At 35.9% G+C, this 17,284-nt stretch overlaps 1 protein-coding gene across 3 annotated transcripts in view; it reads left to right on the top strand.

Annotated features, from left to right (window-relative positions):
* Window positions 1-12,030, top strand: part of LOC101892403 (uncharacterized) — a 114,191-nt gene extending 102,161 nt beyond the window's left edge. For all 3 annotated transcript variants that reach the window (XM_011295893.3, XM_011295894.3, XM_011295892.3), the window contains 5 exons: window positions 1,129-1,282; window positions 1,452-1,579; window positions 5,385-5,532; window positions 5,860-5,982; window positions 9,813-12,030. In XM_011295893.3, the coding sequence (XP_011294195.1) occupies window positions 1,129-1,282; window positions 1,452-1,579; window positions 5,385-5,532; window positions 5,860-5,982; window positions 9,813-11,302 (2,043 nt within the window). In that variant the 3' untranslated portion in view covers window positions 11,303-12,030. The remainder of the gene's footprint in view (window positions 1-1,128; window positions 1,283-1,451; window positions 1,580-5,384; window positions 5,533-5,859; window positions 5,983-9,812) is intronic.
* Window positions 12,031-17,284: the final 5,254 nt, after the last annotated feature.

Raw genomic sequence — 17,284 nt, 5'->3', positions numbered from 1 at the left:
TACATATCTAGATCGACTCAGCTCGGCGAGATAGGAAGTTCCATATACAGTTTCCTATGTCGGGGGCGAATATTTCGGGGTGTTACATAATTGTTGGCAAATCAATTCCCCCAACACATAGTGTTGCAGAGTATAAAAATTACATTTTATATTTAGCTTAACAACATTTCCATATTCAACAAATTTTCTCATAATTCTTTTGTCCTGGATGTAATTCTTTTCAAACATGTTAGATGGCTTAAACAGTACTCAAAAAGTAATTCCTTTACATACCATCGTTTTCCCCTTAACACAGTCATTGTATAGATATCCATATGTGGGTAATGTTTTATGCATATTTATTAAATACCTTCATTTTTTGTGAAGACAATTAAAACTCTCCGGAAAAAAATACAGTCATTCATATGAAATGTTACATGTGAATGGTGTTTGTTTAAATTTAACAAGTTTTACACACATTTACGGATATTTGATTAAATGCAAATGGACGTAAGTAATAAAAATCACTTAATTCAGTTGAAGGAGTCTCTAACCTGGAAACGGATTTTTGTTCTTGGAAAATGTGAAATGAAAAAAATTCTTTATACAACATTTTCCATTGACATTTATGTACCACTTGAAAGGTATAACAAGAAATATTCCTCAGCTGACATGTCTGTAGAATATTTGAAATTTTCTTGTTTAGCTACTAATTTATTTTGCAAATAATTCTCAACGTGCTTTACAAACATTTGTAAATCTTGTTTGTGTGTGTGTGTGTGCTTTTTTTAAATTCATGCAACGTTTTCATATTCGCCATCGCCGGTACCTTCTTCCATTGCCAAGGAAATATTTTCATTTTAATTAAAATTCCACTGCAATAATGAATGTTTAAATATTTGCCTGAGAAAATATGAACACTTTAACAATTTGTTTCGTTTCATTCTGCTCTTGTTCTTGTTCTCGTTCCATGGAAATGCCTCTGTTTTCCATTCTTCTTTTATTTTTGAATTTCCATTGTCTTGAGCTCCCACAGTACATAACTACACACACATGCATTTATGTATGTACGTGTGTTAACATTTGTATTCTTTTGTTAATCATTTGTATAATAGTTGTTGTTTTTTTTTCCCCTTCTTCTCTTTGCAGTTTAGTTTAGTCTTAGCTGGTAATGAATTGTGGCCCATGGAGAGGCCGGAAGGTATGCCAAACATAGTCTCATTAGAAGTGATGTGCGGTAAGGATCACATGGATGTTCATTTAACATTTTCACATCCATTTGAGGGTATTGTTAGTTCAAAGGGTAAGTGTTAACTTTATTTATCCATACAAAGCTGTTGATGCTGCTTGTTGGAAGAAGAAGAAGAAGAATAAGAATTGGATTGAATTGAATTGTATTGGTTGAGCAAATAATAATGGCATATTTTTTATTCTCATTCTTTTTTTTAACTTTCTTTTACTGAAAACTAAAGGTCAACACAGTGATCCACGTTGCGTTTATGTACCTCCATCGACGGGTAAAACATTCTTTTCATTTAGGATATCGTATTCGAGATGTGGTACAAAACCAGATTTAAATGGACAATTTTATGAAAATACTGTAAGTAGAACCAAAATAATTAAGATCAAATAAAAAGCAGCAGAAAGTGCAAAAGGTACGAAAACCACACTCTTCGAACTTGAAGATCACAAAGCCTTATACAAAAAAGACCAGGACTTCTTCAAAAATTGTATGATCCTCTATATACACATCACACTTTATTGTACACAATACTTCAATAGGGGAGAATAGTCTTGGCAGAACACCCAGATATCTTCTTCCTCGAAGACTTCTCCACAGGAGACCTCTAGGTCTCCGCAGATGACCTGTAGGTCTCCACAGAAGAGCTGGAGGTTTCCACAGAAGACATGGATGACTCTTCCATATAAGTCTTCTTGATAGACAACCTGGAGGTCTTCTTGATAGAAGAGCTGGAAGTCTTCTTGATAGAAGACCTGGAAGTCTTCTTGATAGAAGATGTGGAGGTCTTCTCTGTTGAATACCTGTAGGTCTTCTCCATTGAAGATGTTGAAGGTCTGTTCTACAATGGTTTCAGGAAATCAAGCAGTCTAGCGGGTTTTTGAACTGATTCCATTTTCTTTATAAAATTGGACCCCAGTGTTGTTCTATTCAACGAACATGTTGCGTTTCACTAACTGTTTCAGTGTATAAAAACAACATAACATCGATATATCCCGAAATCCCCTTAGGATAATGAAACAATATTTCTTGAATTGTTTAACTTAAAAATCATTTAACATCAGTTAAGAGCGTTACAATATTGAAACATAAAATTAAACTAAATGATGCTGATGATTGTAATCGGTCATGTTTTTTTTTTTGAAAATGTAATTGTCCAAATGACGCCCTTTAGCAATCAATAAACTGCAGAGTCTCTTTGTTGATTAAATTGAATGGTTGGTGATAAATTTTTCTTGACTCCCATTGACCATTGTCAGTATGTCTCTCTTTTTGTCCGTCTGTCCATTTATTTGCCATAAAAGCTCCACAAAGATTTTCAGGAGAAGATATCTCCATCTTTTTTCGTGTTTCATTTTCGTTTTACTCAGAGAAGCCCCTCACTGTAATACTTTTCCTTGAAATGAAATAGATGCATGAACGTTCAGTGGTTTATTTGCATTGTGGAAGTGTACAATTTTATGATGCTGTTGATGTTGGTGATGATGAGGTTGGTTGGTGGGTCGGTCGTTAAATCCTACGGTCGGTTAGTCGAAATTCGACAAGCAAACATTGATGGACAACAGCAAACAAGTGACAGTTACAGAAAATGAGACTTATTGTGAATGTGGCTTTTATGAACATTATATCCTCATAACATATATTTGACAATTGCAGGGACGGGTTGTAACATCACGGCTGATGAAAACTTTTCTTGGAATCCTTACGTTTTTGGTATATATTGCTTTCGGTATAAAACAGAATTATCAATTCTTGAGTTGCAGTAGCATCCAATCAATCAATCCATTTCTAAGCATAGAAAATTGTTTAAGTCTTAATGTGCACCCAATTCCACTGGTATTTAATGTAGTGCCATATATAATATTTCCTCTTTCAAAATTCAAACAACATCACATTCCACCCCCTTTTTCATATTTCCAGCTCTTCCACGACACTATGAATTCTACACCACCACAGTGACCTTAGAACCAAAATTCACAATTCCTGTGCTTTTCCTACACTTGATACCAAATTAAGTACCTTTCCAAAATTCATAATTCCAGCTCTGTTCTTGCACTTTACACTAAATTTAATAATTTTCATACACCAGATAGTACTTATTTTCAAACCAGAGATGGGCATAATGACTATATTTTTAGTGCACTAATAATTTCACTATCACTACTCATTTAGTTGTAGTGTAAATTTTTAATTCACTGCCAACAAAGGGTTAGTGGTAGTGTAATTTCAATGGTACTACCACTAAATTTAGTGGCATTTAAAAAAAAATGACAAATTGATTTCAGATATACTCGGGAATTCAATATATGGCTGTTCAGGTGCAATTAATGATCGTGAATTTGATTTTTACGTAGGTTGGAAATATTACCGATGCTGACTCTCATTTTGAAGTGTAGGCGATTGGGGATCTTCCACTTGACGATTTGAAGATAATAAGGAACTCTGATGAATGGATTTCGGGTGTCCGGGGACTATGATCACTATATTCGAGTTGAAGGCAATTAGAATATAATCGTGAACTCTGATGAATGTTACGATGTGATTATGATAATCGGGCTGTAATCGATTAGAAGATAATCTGGAACTCTGAAGAATAAACTTCGGATGTTGACGGTCGGTTTGTAGACGATTCCGCTGCTCGGGAACTCAGATTGGCGCTTGGACGTTAGTTTGTCGGGCTATGACGACTTATACGTTACTACTCTATATTTCGGTTAGGACTGCAAATCCGAAGTTCCAATGGCAATGTAACAAAATCCACTCAAGTTAATCAGCCCGCCAAAAAGAAAATCCCCGCAAACAGTTCCTGGCTGCCGGAGAACAGTGAATGATTGGAAAATCACCACGAAACCTTTAACTAAACGAAAACTATTTATGTCACCACCATATCAATGTCAATGCAAATTATTTCGCATGCGTTGTTATGATGATAGTATATGTATCTTTATCGCTATATGACGATGGTGGATGTGTGGATTGGTTGATTTGTTCGTCGGTTCATTAAGTTGCTTGAGTTGGACGTTGGCATGATGGGCTATGTTTTGTTATTGTTGTAAGAGTTCAGTGTGGTGTGGTCGATTATGGCTGCTATTGAGTGTTGATGGTATTGGTTCCTATTGCGGGGTGGTTGGTCATTGTTGGAGCGTACTTGTATGTAGGTACGTGATCGCTTCTGTCACCAAGTTTTTCTCATTTTCAACAGACCCTATTGTCTAAATCCTTCATACTCGCTAAAAAATTCAATCTCTATTCCTACACTCTATACCAAATTTAGTGCGTTTAGTACACTATACAGTGCGCATTTCCAAAAACACGGCATTAACTACATCATACACACCCATAATGGTCTGTATACCAACACATTAAATATTCTCTTTACCAAGTGTTATACTTTTCCAAATTAGCTACCATTTGGCAAGATTTGCATACTTTAGTACGCATTTTCCTATATATTCAAATCACATTGTTAAATAATTAAAATGTTTTGTTTAATAGAGTTTAAATTTAATTAATATAAAATTTCATAATTTACGCCAGTATAAAAGTTCAGAGCTCTAGCATCTTCCTATTGCTCAATATAAACATTGCCGTGGTAGTACTTCTCAGTATACGTATAGTTCGAATTTCCGAAAACCCAGCCGTATCTTGCCCATATGCACAAACATTGACCTACAGGCAAAATTTCAAGATTCTAGCTTCGGCCTTTTCGCCGGGGCCCAAATGAACCAGTCAGTTACTTATCGCTATACCCTTTTATATATAAAAAGGTTTAGAGGCTTAATTAATAAATTTGCAAACTAAAAATGACAAAAAAAAAAAAATGTCATAAATTCCTTACTTCCATCTCTGATGCCATAACATTGCAGAATATTGAAACTGAACAAACTGATGATGAGGTTACTGCAGTATCTACTTTTACAACTGCCAGTGGTCGAAAGTAGATCTCTGTTGTTATTCCTGTTGCTGTCTGTCTCTCTGCTTGTTTTGGTCACGGTGCTGATACTTATTCCTGGTGTTGTTGTTGTTGTTATTGTTCATTGTACTACAACTGTGTTCATTTTATTGTTTACATGTGAATTTCTGTTTATAATAATTTTGTTTGCTTTTCATTTTCTTAATATTCATTTTTTGTTGATGTTGTTTTTGTGGTCCGAATATCTTGCAGGTGGTCGTGCAATATGACAAAGATCTACTGGAAGTTTGGGATGAAGCGAAACGTTTACGCTGTGAATGGTTTAACGATTATGAGAAAACAGCATCAAAACCGCCAATGGTAATTGCTGATCTGGACGTAATACAATTGGATTTCAGAGGTGGGTTCGGAAACAGGAACACACTCGTACAAACATACTCTACATACTTTTGGTTGGCACATGCACTTGGTGTGGTTTTGTCATGTGACGTGTGGCGTTTTTGCCATAAACATGGCCAGCATCATATCTTGGCTATGGTTATTATACTGGAGCTGAGGAAAGGAAATGTTCAAGTTGCATTGTAAAATAATTAAAATGTTTTGCTTAAGAGAGATTAAATTTAATTAAAGCACAGAACAAATGATTTTATGGTGCATTTCCAATTTTATGATGCTGATCTTTCTTTTCCCCGTCATAGCTATTAAAAAACTGTTTTTTTTTTTATAGGTGACAATGTCGATTGTTGGATGGAAATACAGCATGGACGTGGCCCTTGGGCACCACCTGTTAGTGGAATTGTACCATTGGGATCTACTCTCACCTTGGTGGTGGCCATCAATGACTATCGTGGTAAGTAATTTTCAGTGTGTGGTATTGAGATCTAGCATCCCAAAGTTTTCTTTGATCCTGACGAGTTAAATATTCAGGGAAAAATTCTTGGGCGGCCATAAGTAGTTTAACTAAAACTCAATATTCAGAGACAATAACTAAAGATTTTTACGGCATTTTTATACCCTACAACACTATGTGTTGGGGGTATTATAAGTTTGATTGGACCAAAAATTATGTAACACCTCGAAATATTGGTTTCCCACATAGGAAAGTATATATGGATCTTCCTATCTCGCCGAGCTGAGTCGATCTAGCTATGTATGTCCGTCCGTCCGTCTGTCCATGTTAATTTGTAATCACTCTACAGGTCGCAATCCGATCTTCACGAAATTTAGAATGGAGGTGGGGTTTGGCCAGAATAGAACCCTATTTCTATTGGAGATGATCTCATCATATTTAGGGGGTGAAATGGACCAAATACTAAAAAAATTCCTGATTTTGCAGTTGCTCTACAGGTCGCAGTTATAGACCAATCGAAGCGGAAGTTAGCATGTGGCTAGAACTTAAGGCTGGGCAGAAGTCTTCCAATTTTGATAGTAATCTGGTAATATTTAGTGGGTGAAAAGGCCATAACACTTTTGGTTAATAAAATCAAATTTTCCATTAAATCGCAAATATTTTTAATCCCGGCGAAATCACAAATGGACGAACAGGTCAATCCTGACCGTTAAGTAGATGCCGATAGTAAATATATCGGATATATATAGCGAGATATGTACAACACATATATACAAAGGAAGGGGATGCTAGCTAAAATGCTTATATCTCAAGAATGGCTGGACCGATTTTGACAAATTTTGTCAATTCAGAATGCCCTCTTGGCATAAGAGAATAAAATCTAAAAAAATCGCATAAAAATGTGCCAATAATGGTGTTATTATAGATTTTGTAGCATTTTGTGATATTTTTTTTTATTTTTTCATATTTTTCATCGCATGCGATTTTTTCAATTTGACTTATAATATTGAAATGTGTATTTTGTAAAATTTTTTCACCTTACAACACAGATTTGAATTATCGTCCGATCTTCACGAAAATTTTCACAAGGGTAGGGTTAGGCTCAGAAGAATTATTGTTTTCAAAGATGACCGCAATATATTTAGGGGTTGAAATGGACCAACCACTAAATATGTTCTTGAATTTGCAGCCGTTATAAGGTCGCAAATAAAAACCATAAGACAGCGGGTAGAATGGACCACTACTTTTCTGTGAAAAAAATACCAACATTACTTTCAGGCGATATCCGAAATACACAAAAGGTGAACTTCTAGCTTTTTTATGCTGATTTCGTTCATGAATATAGCCAAATATCGTAGACAAGCAAATCGTATAGATGGGTCTAAATTTGTAGATGCAGAACGGCTTCTTGCTTTTGGAGATGATCGCAAAATATTAAGTTGCTTAAAAGAACCAAAACAGAAAAAAAATCCTGATCACACAATTGAAGCCAATCGTCATGCCTGAGAAGAGAGTTAAGGATAGGGAAGAATTCTAGCTTTTTGGATGACCATTGGATTATATTTAGCTGTAAAATGGACCACAACAACTAACAGCACGACGGAGTGCGCAAATGTCCCTGGTCAAAATGGTAAGGGCAACATCTGGGCAGTGCTCCATGACAAAATTTCAAAAGCGAAATCTTCCAAAATGGACTTGGACATAAGGGTGCTTCTAACATATTGTAGTGTTGTATGGTATCACATAGTCGGCCCCGCACGACTATAGCCTTTGCTTACTTGTTTAATAATTATATTCAGATCATGTTAGATACCTCACTTCTATTTATGCTCTTATAATCTGACTTAGTGGTGATCGTTTTATTTCCAAAGCGTTTACGAACTTTGTAAGCTATTAAAATGCTACATTGTAACTGTCTTCGTAGTCTTAGTCTGGTCCATTTGTTATAGCTTTATGTTCCACTTGTTGTGCATCTTAATTGATGTTGTAGTAGTTGTTTCGCGAGCTTGATGTTGTTGTTTAAAAAAAGTACATTATTGCCTTTCACGCTTTCCTTTGAGGCATTGCAATTATTATGCATCGTTAATGTAGCAAATGCCGCCAAAGACAAAGTGATTCGAACACTTCGGGCCATCTCTTCTCACACCCGTGTTGTATCACACCTAAGGCTGTAGATCGTTTATTGAACAGACAGTCTGTCTAGCGGCTAAAATGTATTTAAATGGTAATCAAAATTAAAGCCATTAAACATGAAAAACGTGCATCATACAAGAGGGTTAAACGTCTATACACACGGATAATAGTGTGATAAAATCTTGTTGGAGTAGTAATTTCCACTAGAAAATTTTGTTGATCACGATGGCCATTACATGTTATATAGATATGTGAAGGATGGGACAGCCATAATAATTCTATAAAAATATGTGGACCTTGATTTCAAGCAACGTTCTCTAAAAACGTTTGTAGTCCATCTTACAAGCCTTGAAGTTCAAAAAAAATTATTTTTCATCACTTGTTAGACCTTCTACCTTGAAAAGGAGGGTATATTTACTTTGTCATTCCGTTTGTAACATTCTTTAATATTCGTCGTAGTATATAAATTCATAATCAGCATAAAATTCTAAGTCGATCTAACGATGTCCGCCTGTTGAAATCACGATACAGCTCACATTATTTGACGTAGAGCTACAAAATTTGGCAGGAAAAATTTGTATTGCGTCTAGGATGGTTGGTATATCGGTCCACGTTTTGGTATAGCCGCCATATAACGATACCCACGATACTCGGTATTTTGATAATTTTTGTCACACTTTTCCACGATTTGACCAAAAATTGGTATTTGTAAGTCATAAGTGGTTATAGCTCCGGTGGCGAAACAATGTATGTATAGGTTCACATTTTTGAATAGCCCTCATATAACAGTACCGATATTTCGGTATAATTATGATTTTTGCCACATTTTGCACGGATTTGTTTAAATGTTGGTATTTGTAATTTGTAATGGGTTCTGGCTCCTGTGGCAGAACATAGTACATATGGGTTTACGTTTTGGTATAGCCACCATATAACAGAACCTCCCGATATTCGGTGTTTTGATGATTTTTGCCACATTTTTTCACGAATTTTTCCAAACATTGGTATTTGTAGTTCGTAATGAGTTCTAGCTCCGGTGGCGGAACATAGTATATATAGCTCCTCGTTTTGGTATAGCCCGGTATTTTGATAACCCTAGTCACATTTACCCATGAAATTTTTTTGAAGTTTGGTATTCAAGAAGATTTGGTAGATGACAATCCTTGAAGTATGGTTTTTGAAACGTTTAACAGCATTATCCACAAGCTCTTACTGATATTTGTAGTTTAAAGTGGAACACGTTTGAATTTAGATACTTTTACATGAAAATGTTTTCTTTACCCAATGGTGAAGGGTATTAAAAGTTCGGCAGGACCGAACTTATTGTTTGTTTACTTGGTTTTAACATAAAATTAACTTTTACAATTTGGATTTACAATTTGCAGACAATTCCGTTGAAAAATGAGACGAAAGAAGTTGAATTCTTAAAATGAGCGAGTACCGTTATATGGGGGCTGTGCGAAAAAGTTGTATTGATACAATTTCGGAGGTCTTAGAAGTTCCCTCAAAAAAAAAAAAAAAAAATGTTACAGGCCTCAAACTTTATTCGATAAAATTATGTAACTTTTGGAGCTCACAAAAACTTGTTATAACTATTTGAAAACCCCAGAGAATTTTGAATCTTGGCATTCAATCTTATTTATTTGCCTTGTGATAAAACTTACATTATATTCTAATTTTTTTCTTTTTTTTTTCAGGTGAATTCGACATGCGTGTCAAATCATGTGTAGCTTCTGACGGTTCCGGACATGTCATAAATCTATCCGATGAATTTGGTTGCGTACTACGACCGAAAATGATATCCCGTTTCCTCAAGTCGCGAGCACCCGATGAGCGTGCCACTGTCATAACGTATGCCTTCTTCCATGCCTTCAAATTTCCCGATGCCTTGAGTGTTCACATTAAATGTAAAGTGGAGATATGTCGTCATGGGTGTCTGGATCATTGTCAGTTGGCGGATAACTCGAATGAACGCAAAGACATAATACGCGATGAAAATATGATGAACAAAAATGATTTGTTGCATGAAATGGCAGCAGCACAGCATCACGGAGGTGGTGGTGGCGGTGGAATGATGGGGCCGAATACACATCACAATATGGGTGGAGGTGGTATGGGTGGTCATACTAATGAAGTGGGAATGGGTTCGGTCAGTGGAGGAGGAGTTGGTGGTGGTGGTTCGAATATGCCACCCCATCCTGGCCATGGTCATGGTGATGGCAGCGATCATGATGTCTTCTATGATGATATTATTCACAATCGCAAACAGTTGTCCCAAATCAACAGCGGCATTGCCAATATTTTGGATCATTTCAATAATGTCCATGAAAAGAATGCAAATTTGGCACCCAGACCGGTTCACGAGGATCCTGAGGAACAGGAGTTAGATGACATATTCGGTGAGGAGGAATTAGCCAATTTGGACGATGCTCAATATATGGAACTGAGAAATAGTGGCAAATTCCCACATGGACCCAGACAACTGGCTCAAAAACGTATGGGTGTACCAATGGCTGGACCACGTTCTCTTGAACCCAAAGATGATCGGCCACATCCTGTTTATCGCCCTCAAGCAGAATCTTTAACCCAGACTCGTGACGATCACATAGACTTGGATAAACTGACCAAAGAAGAAGGGGAGGCAAAGGATGGAAATAACTCCAAGGCAGACAATAAGACATCAACGGAAGGAATACCAAGACGTCGACGCCGTTCAATTGTTATCTCGGATCGCAAAGTACGCAGTGCCGATGTGGGTGTAAGTGGGCTGTATGATGTCATTTCCGAGGCTGATTTGGCCTTCTCACCGGATACCAAACAGGAAGCTGTCACCGTTTTCCAAGGAAAAATCACCGAAGAGGTCGTCTATGGTATATGCATGCCTGTGCCAGGTTTTAGTATTCTCTTCATTGTTGTCATCTCAGCCACAATTGTATCAGCTTTGATTGCCGGCTCACTACTCTATCGCTATCAGTTGCAGAAGGAGGCCATGGAGAAGGAAAATCCCATGCCTGTTTACGGCACTTTGGCATCTTGGATGACTCTGCGTATGTTCCGTATGCGACAACAAGCCCAGCAGCAGCATGAACAGAATGCAGCACAAAATGCTGCCGCCGTTGCGGCAGTTCACAATTCTTTGTCGGCGGCTGCAGCAGCCGCCACACTAACACACGAAACCCTGCAATAATTTAAGTTTATAAAAATGTCTAAACGAAACAAACACATATTTAAATACCAGAAAAAGAGAAACAACGACAAATATTGACTGAATACTAAAAAGACAAAAAGAAAGGAACTAACAGAAAACAATCCTTATTTATTTTTTAATTTAATTATACAGCCAAGATCGAACGAAAAGAAAACACATATTTAAAAGAAAGTAAATAAAGTTAAACATAAACGATTTTCGGGCATAATTGCAATAGTTAATTAATTTAATTTTTTATTTATTTATTTTTTTTTTTTTGTTTTAATTTACACCAGCTGCAACTACCACAAAGTAACTTTACGTAAATTGTCCAAATTGATTATATGTATTTTGTTTTAATTTACAAAAGAACATACTATTTATATTTATTGTATTTATTTTATTTTTTGTTTCTAGTTTATAAGCCAACGAACGATTGATCATTCACATCTACATCATCATCAACATCAATCATCATTGACGACATTGAAATATTTTGCGGAATATTTCGTTGTAAAACTTATTTTTGGTGCTTTCCCATGGTGCATTTAGTTAAATCTACACTACAATTTTATCATCATCTCCCCCTCCCTCTCTCTCTTTCTCTCTCTCCACTTCTATACATTGAGCTCCTAAGTTATTCTACTATCATTATAACTATCATCTTATTGTCTTATATTAAGTTTAATTTCAAAATATAATTTATGTTTACAAAATAAATAAAATTACGATGATATTTTGTTTTCATTTTGAAAGGGAAATTTGGAATTTATTAAGGTTTTATTGGGCCAGTTGAAATATTGGTCTTAGACCCACAATATCTTCCTATCTCGCCGAGCTGTGCCTATAGGTCGCATTTATGGTTCGATCTTCATGAAATATTGCATGGATTCAGAATTTGGATTAGAAGCACAATTTTTTGATTTGAAATAAATTTTCATCCAACAGATTTTTTTTCCACCACTTCCATAGTTTTTTGTTGTAGTTTTAGAAGTTCCCTTGGAATTCGTTTTAGGTATGTGGTGTATTCAGGAATATTACTGAGTGCTTCTATTAAAAAACAACTAAGTTCGGCTGGACCGAACTTTTAATCAATACCGCCCAAAGAAAAACCGTTATATGGGGGCTATACGATGACGAGATCCTGCATATACAATTTTTTATCATAGGCAGTACTCGTAGTACTCATTACAAACTTCAAATACGAAAATTAATTCCTGTAAAAAATGTCGCTATCTATTATCCAAATACGGAATATCGAAATATTAGATGGCACAAAGTATATATATTCTTGATCAGCATAACATTCTTTGTCGATTTAACATTGACCGTCCGTCGGTCTGTCCATCTGTGGTTATCACTGTAGCTTCTGAACGAACAGAAGTAGGTTGATAAAATTTTACAAAAATGTGTGTCTCGTCTGCGGGACTTTTGGTATTGGAAATGGGTCAACTTTAGTTATCTCCCCCGTATAATTGTACCTCCCTATATACGGTAATTTTAGCGACATTGATCACCGAAATCGTTTGAAATTTCGTTGTGATAGTTCGTAATGGATACTACAGCCTATGACAGAACATTGCCTACTCAGGTTCAGGTATATAGCCCCATATAACAGTCCCCCCCAAAATTGGGTATGTTGATATCTTTGCGACATTGTTCAGGTGAACATCGGTTCAAAATTAAATATAGCTCCCATATATATCTCTTCATCCGATTTTAGGTTTCTTGTGCACCAAATGACTAATATTAGTCCAAATGGTGTGAATTTCGCTACATCCGACCGAATTTTGCCTACAAGCATGTGCTTCAAATTTGGTGAAAATCGGTTCAGATATAGCTATAGCTCCCATATATATGTTTAATCTGATTTTGGCGTTTAAGTCCCTCACATTCGTTATATGCACTGCACAAGACTGATATTAAGCACCAGATATCAGATACAGCCTAGCAATTCATAGATCAAATTTTATCAAGTTAGGTTCAGATTTGAATGTATATATATATATATATATATATATATATATATATATATATATATATATATATATATACTCATCCGATTTTAGGTCTCTTGTGTGCCAAATGGCTAATATCAATCCAAATGGGGTGAATTTTGGCACTTCCAATCGAATTTAGCATAGAAATAAGTACTTTAAATTTGGTGGAAATCGGTTCAGATATAACAATAGCTCAGATATATATGTTTCATCCGATTTGGTGTTTAAGTCCCACACATTCGTAATATACACCCTGCAAAAATGATATTTAGTACCAGATATTAGATTCAGCCTAGCAATACATGATTCAAATTTTATAAAGATCGGCTCAGATTTGGATATAGCTCCCATATTAATTTCCGATTTCTGGTTTATTGTGCACCAAATTACAAATATTAGTCCAAATGTATTTTCGCACTTCATCCTAATTTAGCATAGGAACAAGAATCTCAAATATGCTCCCACTTCCTCACTTCATCCTAATTTAGCATAGAAACAAGAATCTCAAATATGCTCCCATATAAATGTTTCATTCGATTTGGTGTTTAAATCTCCAACTTTCGGAATATGCACTCTACCATAATCATATTTTGTATCAGACATCTCATAGAGCTCAGTAATGCCCAATATAACCCTTACTTTTACGAGAGCTCTACTAAATATGTGTAGGGTATCATATAGTCGGCACAGACCGACTTTTGAGCTTTCCTTACTGGTTTCTTATTCAGAATGAATAATAGAAAAATTTTAGAGTTCACCAAGGGGGCATCAGTTGAACCATTGCATAATGGACCCACATCTAATTGTTCTTTTTCAACGTCTCAATACCAAAATTAGTACGCATTACCAAATCCATCTCTTTATCTCAAAACTACTAAATTTCAGAATTCCAGTTATATCCCATGACCAATCCCAAGTTTATTACCATACGTTTCGTACCACCATACCACACACCACCTCCTCCTCTCCACCCAGAAATCCATCTCTATCCCATCACCCAATTGCACATTCTGTGTCATTTTGATCTTTTCGTCGTTCGTACACATTTCCAAAAACACCTCATTCTCTCAATCACAGGCACCAACAGTGACATCCATATCAAATTTCAAGATCCCAGGTCTAACCTCAGTTACCTTTATATCAAATTTCCGGATTAAAGCACTTTTATTTCACCCATTACAAAATTTAATACTTTTCAAATACCATCAGAGAACTCAATATCAAGTTTGAGGATTCCAGCCCTATCCCTTCAAAAACTTGTGCAAAACTTCGAGATTCTAACCTTAGCCTATTCGTCTGGGCGTTAATTCTCAGTCGGTCAGTCATGCAGTTATTTTACTACTCTTGTGTATATATTAGCTGAACCCACTTCGCTACCCCTTTTGATTTTATATGCATTCAAAACGCCAAGCGTGCAGGAAACTGCAATCTTTTGAAGTTGAGTGGCATTGCTGTAGCTATTGGAGGGATTCTAGGTAGCAACATAATTCCCCGTAATAGTCGTATCCTCAATTAAATAATTATGTTGTGTTAACTGTTAGCCTAATACCATTGCAAAGGCGTTGTGAATCAATGCTTCTTAATAAATTCATATCCAATCTGAACCAATTTCAATATAATTTGACAAAATTTACGTGTACACCAAATTCCGTCACACCTTCCATATGGATGTACATACCGTCATTGGTGCATCAAATATGTCAAATCGGCCGAAAATATATATATGGGAGCTATACCCAAACCTTAAACGATTTCAACATAATTTGGCAAATTTTTGTTTTGGTACCAAATTTTGTCTCTTAATCGAATTTCATTGGAATCAGACATACATATCGCGTTGGTTGCATCACATATATAAAATCGGCAGAAAATATGCCTGGGAGCTATTTCCAAATCTGGACCGATTTAAGTGTGTATAATTTGACAAATTTATTTTTGTACCAAATTTTTTCACTTACATACATATCGCGTTGGGTGCATCAAATATATAAAATCGGTCGAAAATATATATCCAAATCTGGACCGACTTCAATATAATTTGGCAAAATTATTTTCTGATGAAATCCCGCCACTCATTCTAAATTTCATTAATTTAGATATGGAAATATAGATTTTTTCATTTGGTAATCTGTAGCGAAAATATTGAATACCTGTATGTCACGTTATATATATGGCGGTATATGGAAAAACTTATACCTACATAGGCCATGTTTTGCCACAGTAGGTATAACCCATTACAATCTCTAAATATCGAATTTTAAACAATTCCCTTAGAAATGTGGTTTAAAGCATTAAACTACCGAATATGAGGAGTTAACGTTATAGAAAAACGGGGCCCGATACCTCATTATACCCTACACCACATGGTGGTAAGGGTATTAAGTCTTTGTGTATTTGTTTGAAACATGTAGAAGGAAGCGAGATAGAACCATAGTTACTTTTGAGGGGACGTACGTTTCCATTTTGTGTCTGATCTAAATCCAAATGTGGATAGGTGGTATGTTCTACTTGAAATAAATTTTTTTGTGGTATCATATAGTCGGCCGCGCCCGACTTTTGACTTTTCCTTACTGGTTTTTGATAGCAATCATCCCAGACACAATGGAATCTAATGTATCCAATTCCAAAACTTTACGTTAAATAATATTGGCTGTATATTGATTTGAACAGACAGACGGAAATTAATCGAATTAGAACTTTATGCTGGCTTATCCTTGCAATATCCGATAGATAATTGAATGTGTTAACAAGTAAAAAAGCAGTAAGTTCGGCCGGGCCGAACTTTGAATACCATTTGGAACGAATTAGAAAATTTTCAAAAAAATAAAATCCATTAAAAATTATTTTAAAATCTTTAAAATATCTAATATAGGAAGGTGCCGATATATGGGGGGATATACGATATTGTGAACCTATATAGACAATTCCGTTTCAGGGGTAAAGTGCTCACAAAGAACTCCCTGTGTGGATTTTCTGACAATACGATTGGAAAATGTGGCTAAAATCATCAAAATACCGAATATCGCGGGGTACCGTTATATGGGTGCTATACGTTATCGTTAACCTATATAGAAAATTCTCTGTCGGGGGGTAAAGTGCTCACAAAGAACCCCATGTGTACAAAGAACCCCTTGTGACCATTCCGTTGAAAATATGGCTAAAAACATCAAAATGCCTAATATCGGGGGTACCGTTATATGAGGGCTATACGATATCTCTGCCGAGGTATAAAGTACTCACAAGGAACTACTTGTGTGGATTTTAAGACAATTCCATTGAAAAGCGTGGCTAACATCATCAAAATATCGAATATCGGGGGTACAGTTATATGGGGGAAATACGATATTGTAGACCTATATAGATAATTCTCTGCCGAGGTATAAAGTACCCACAAGGAACTACTTGTGTGGGTTTTCAGACAATTGCATTGAAAAATGTGGCTAAAATCATCAAAATACCGAATACCGTGGGGGTACCGTTATATGGGGGCTATACGATATTGTAGACCTATATAGATAATTCTCTGCCGAGGTATAAAGTACCCACAAGGAACTACTTGTTTGGGTTTTCAGACAATTGCATTGAAAAATGTGGCTAACATCATCAAAATACCGAATATCGGGGGGTACAGTTATATGGGGGATATACGATATCGTGGACCGATATAGCCCATCTTCGAACTTGACCTGCCTGCAGACAAAAGAGAGATCTGTGCAAAATTTTAGCTTCCTATCTTAATTCGTTTAGACTGTATCGTGATTACAACAGACGGACAGACAGACAGACGGACGGACAGGGCTAAATCGTCTTAGAATTTTACGCTGATCAAGAATATATATACTTTGTTGGGTTTAAAATGATTATTTCGATGAGTTACAAACGGAATGGCGAACTTAATGTACCCTCCATACTTTTTTTTGGTGGAGGGTATAAAAACGAAGTAATACATTTAATATACCCTCCTTTTATACGGTGGATGGCA

This window comes from Musca domestica, unplaced genomic scaffold (assembly GCF_030504385.1).
Source record: "Musca domestica strain aabys unplaced genomic scaffold, Musca_domestica.polishedcontigs.V.1.1 44, whole genome shotgun sequence".
In the NCBI taxonomy this organism is placed as follows: domain Eukaryota; kingdom Metazoa; phylum Arthropoda; class Insecta; order Diptera; family Muscidae; genus Musca; species Musca domestica.
Note: the sequence above shows the minus strand (reverse complement) of the source record. Positions and strands in the feature narration are given on the sequence as shown.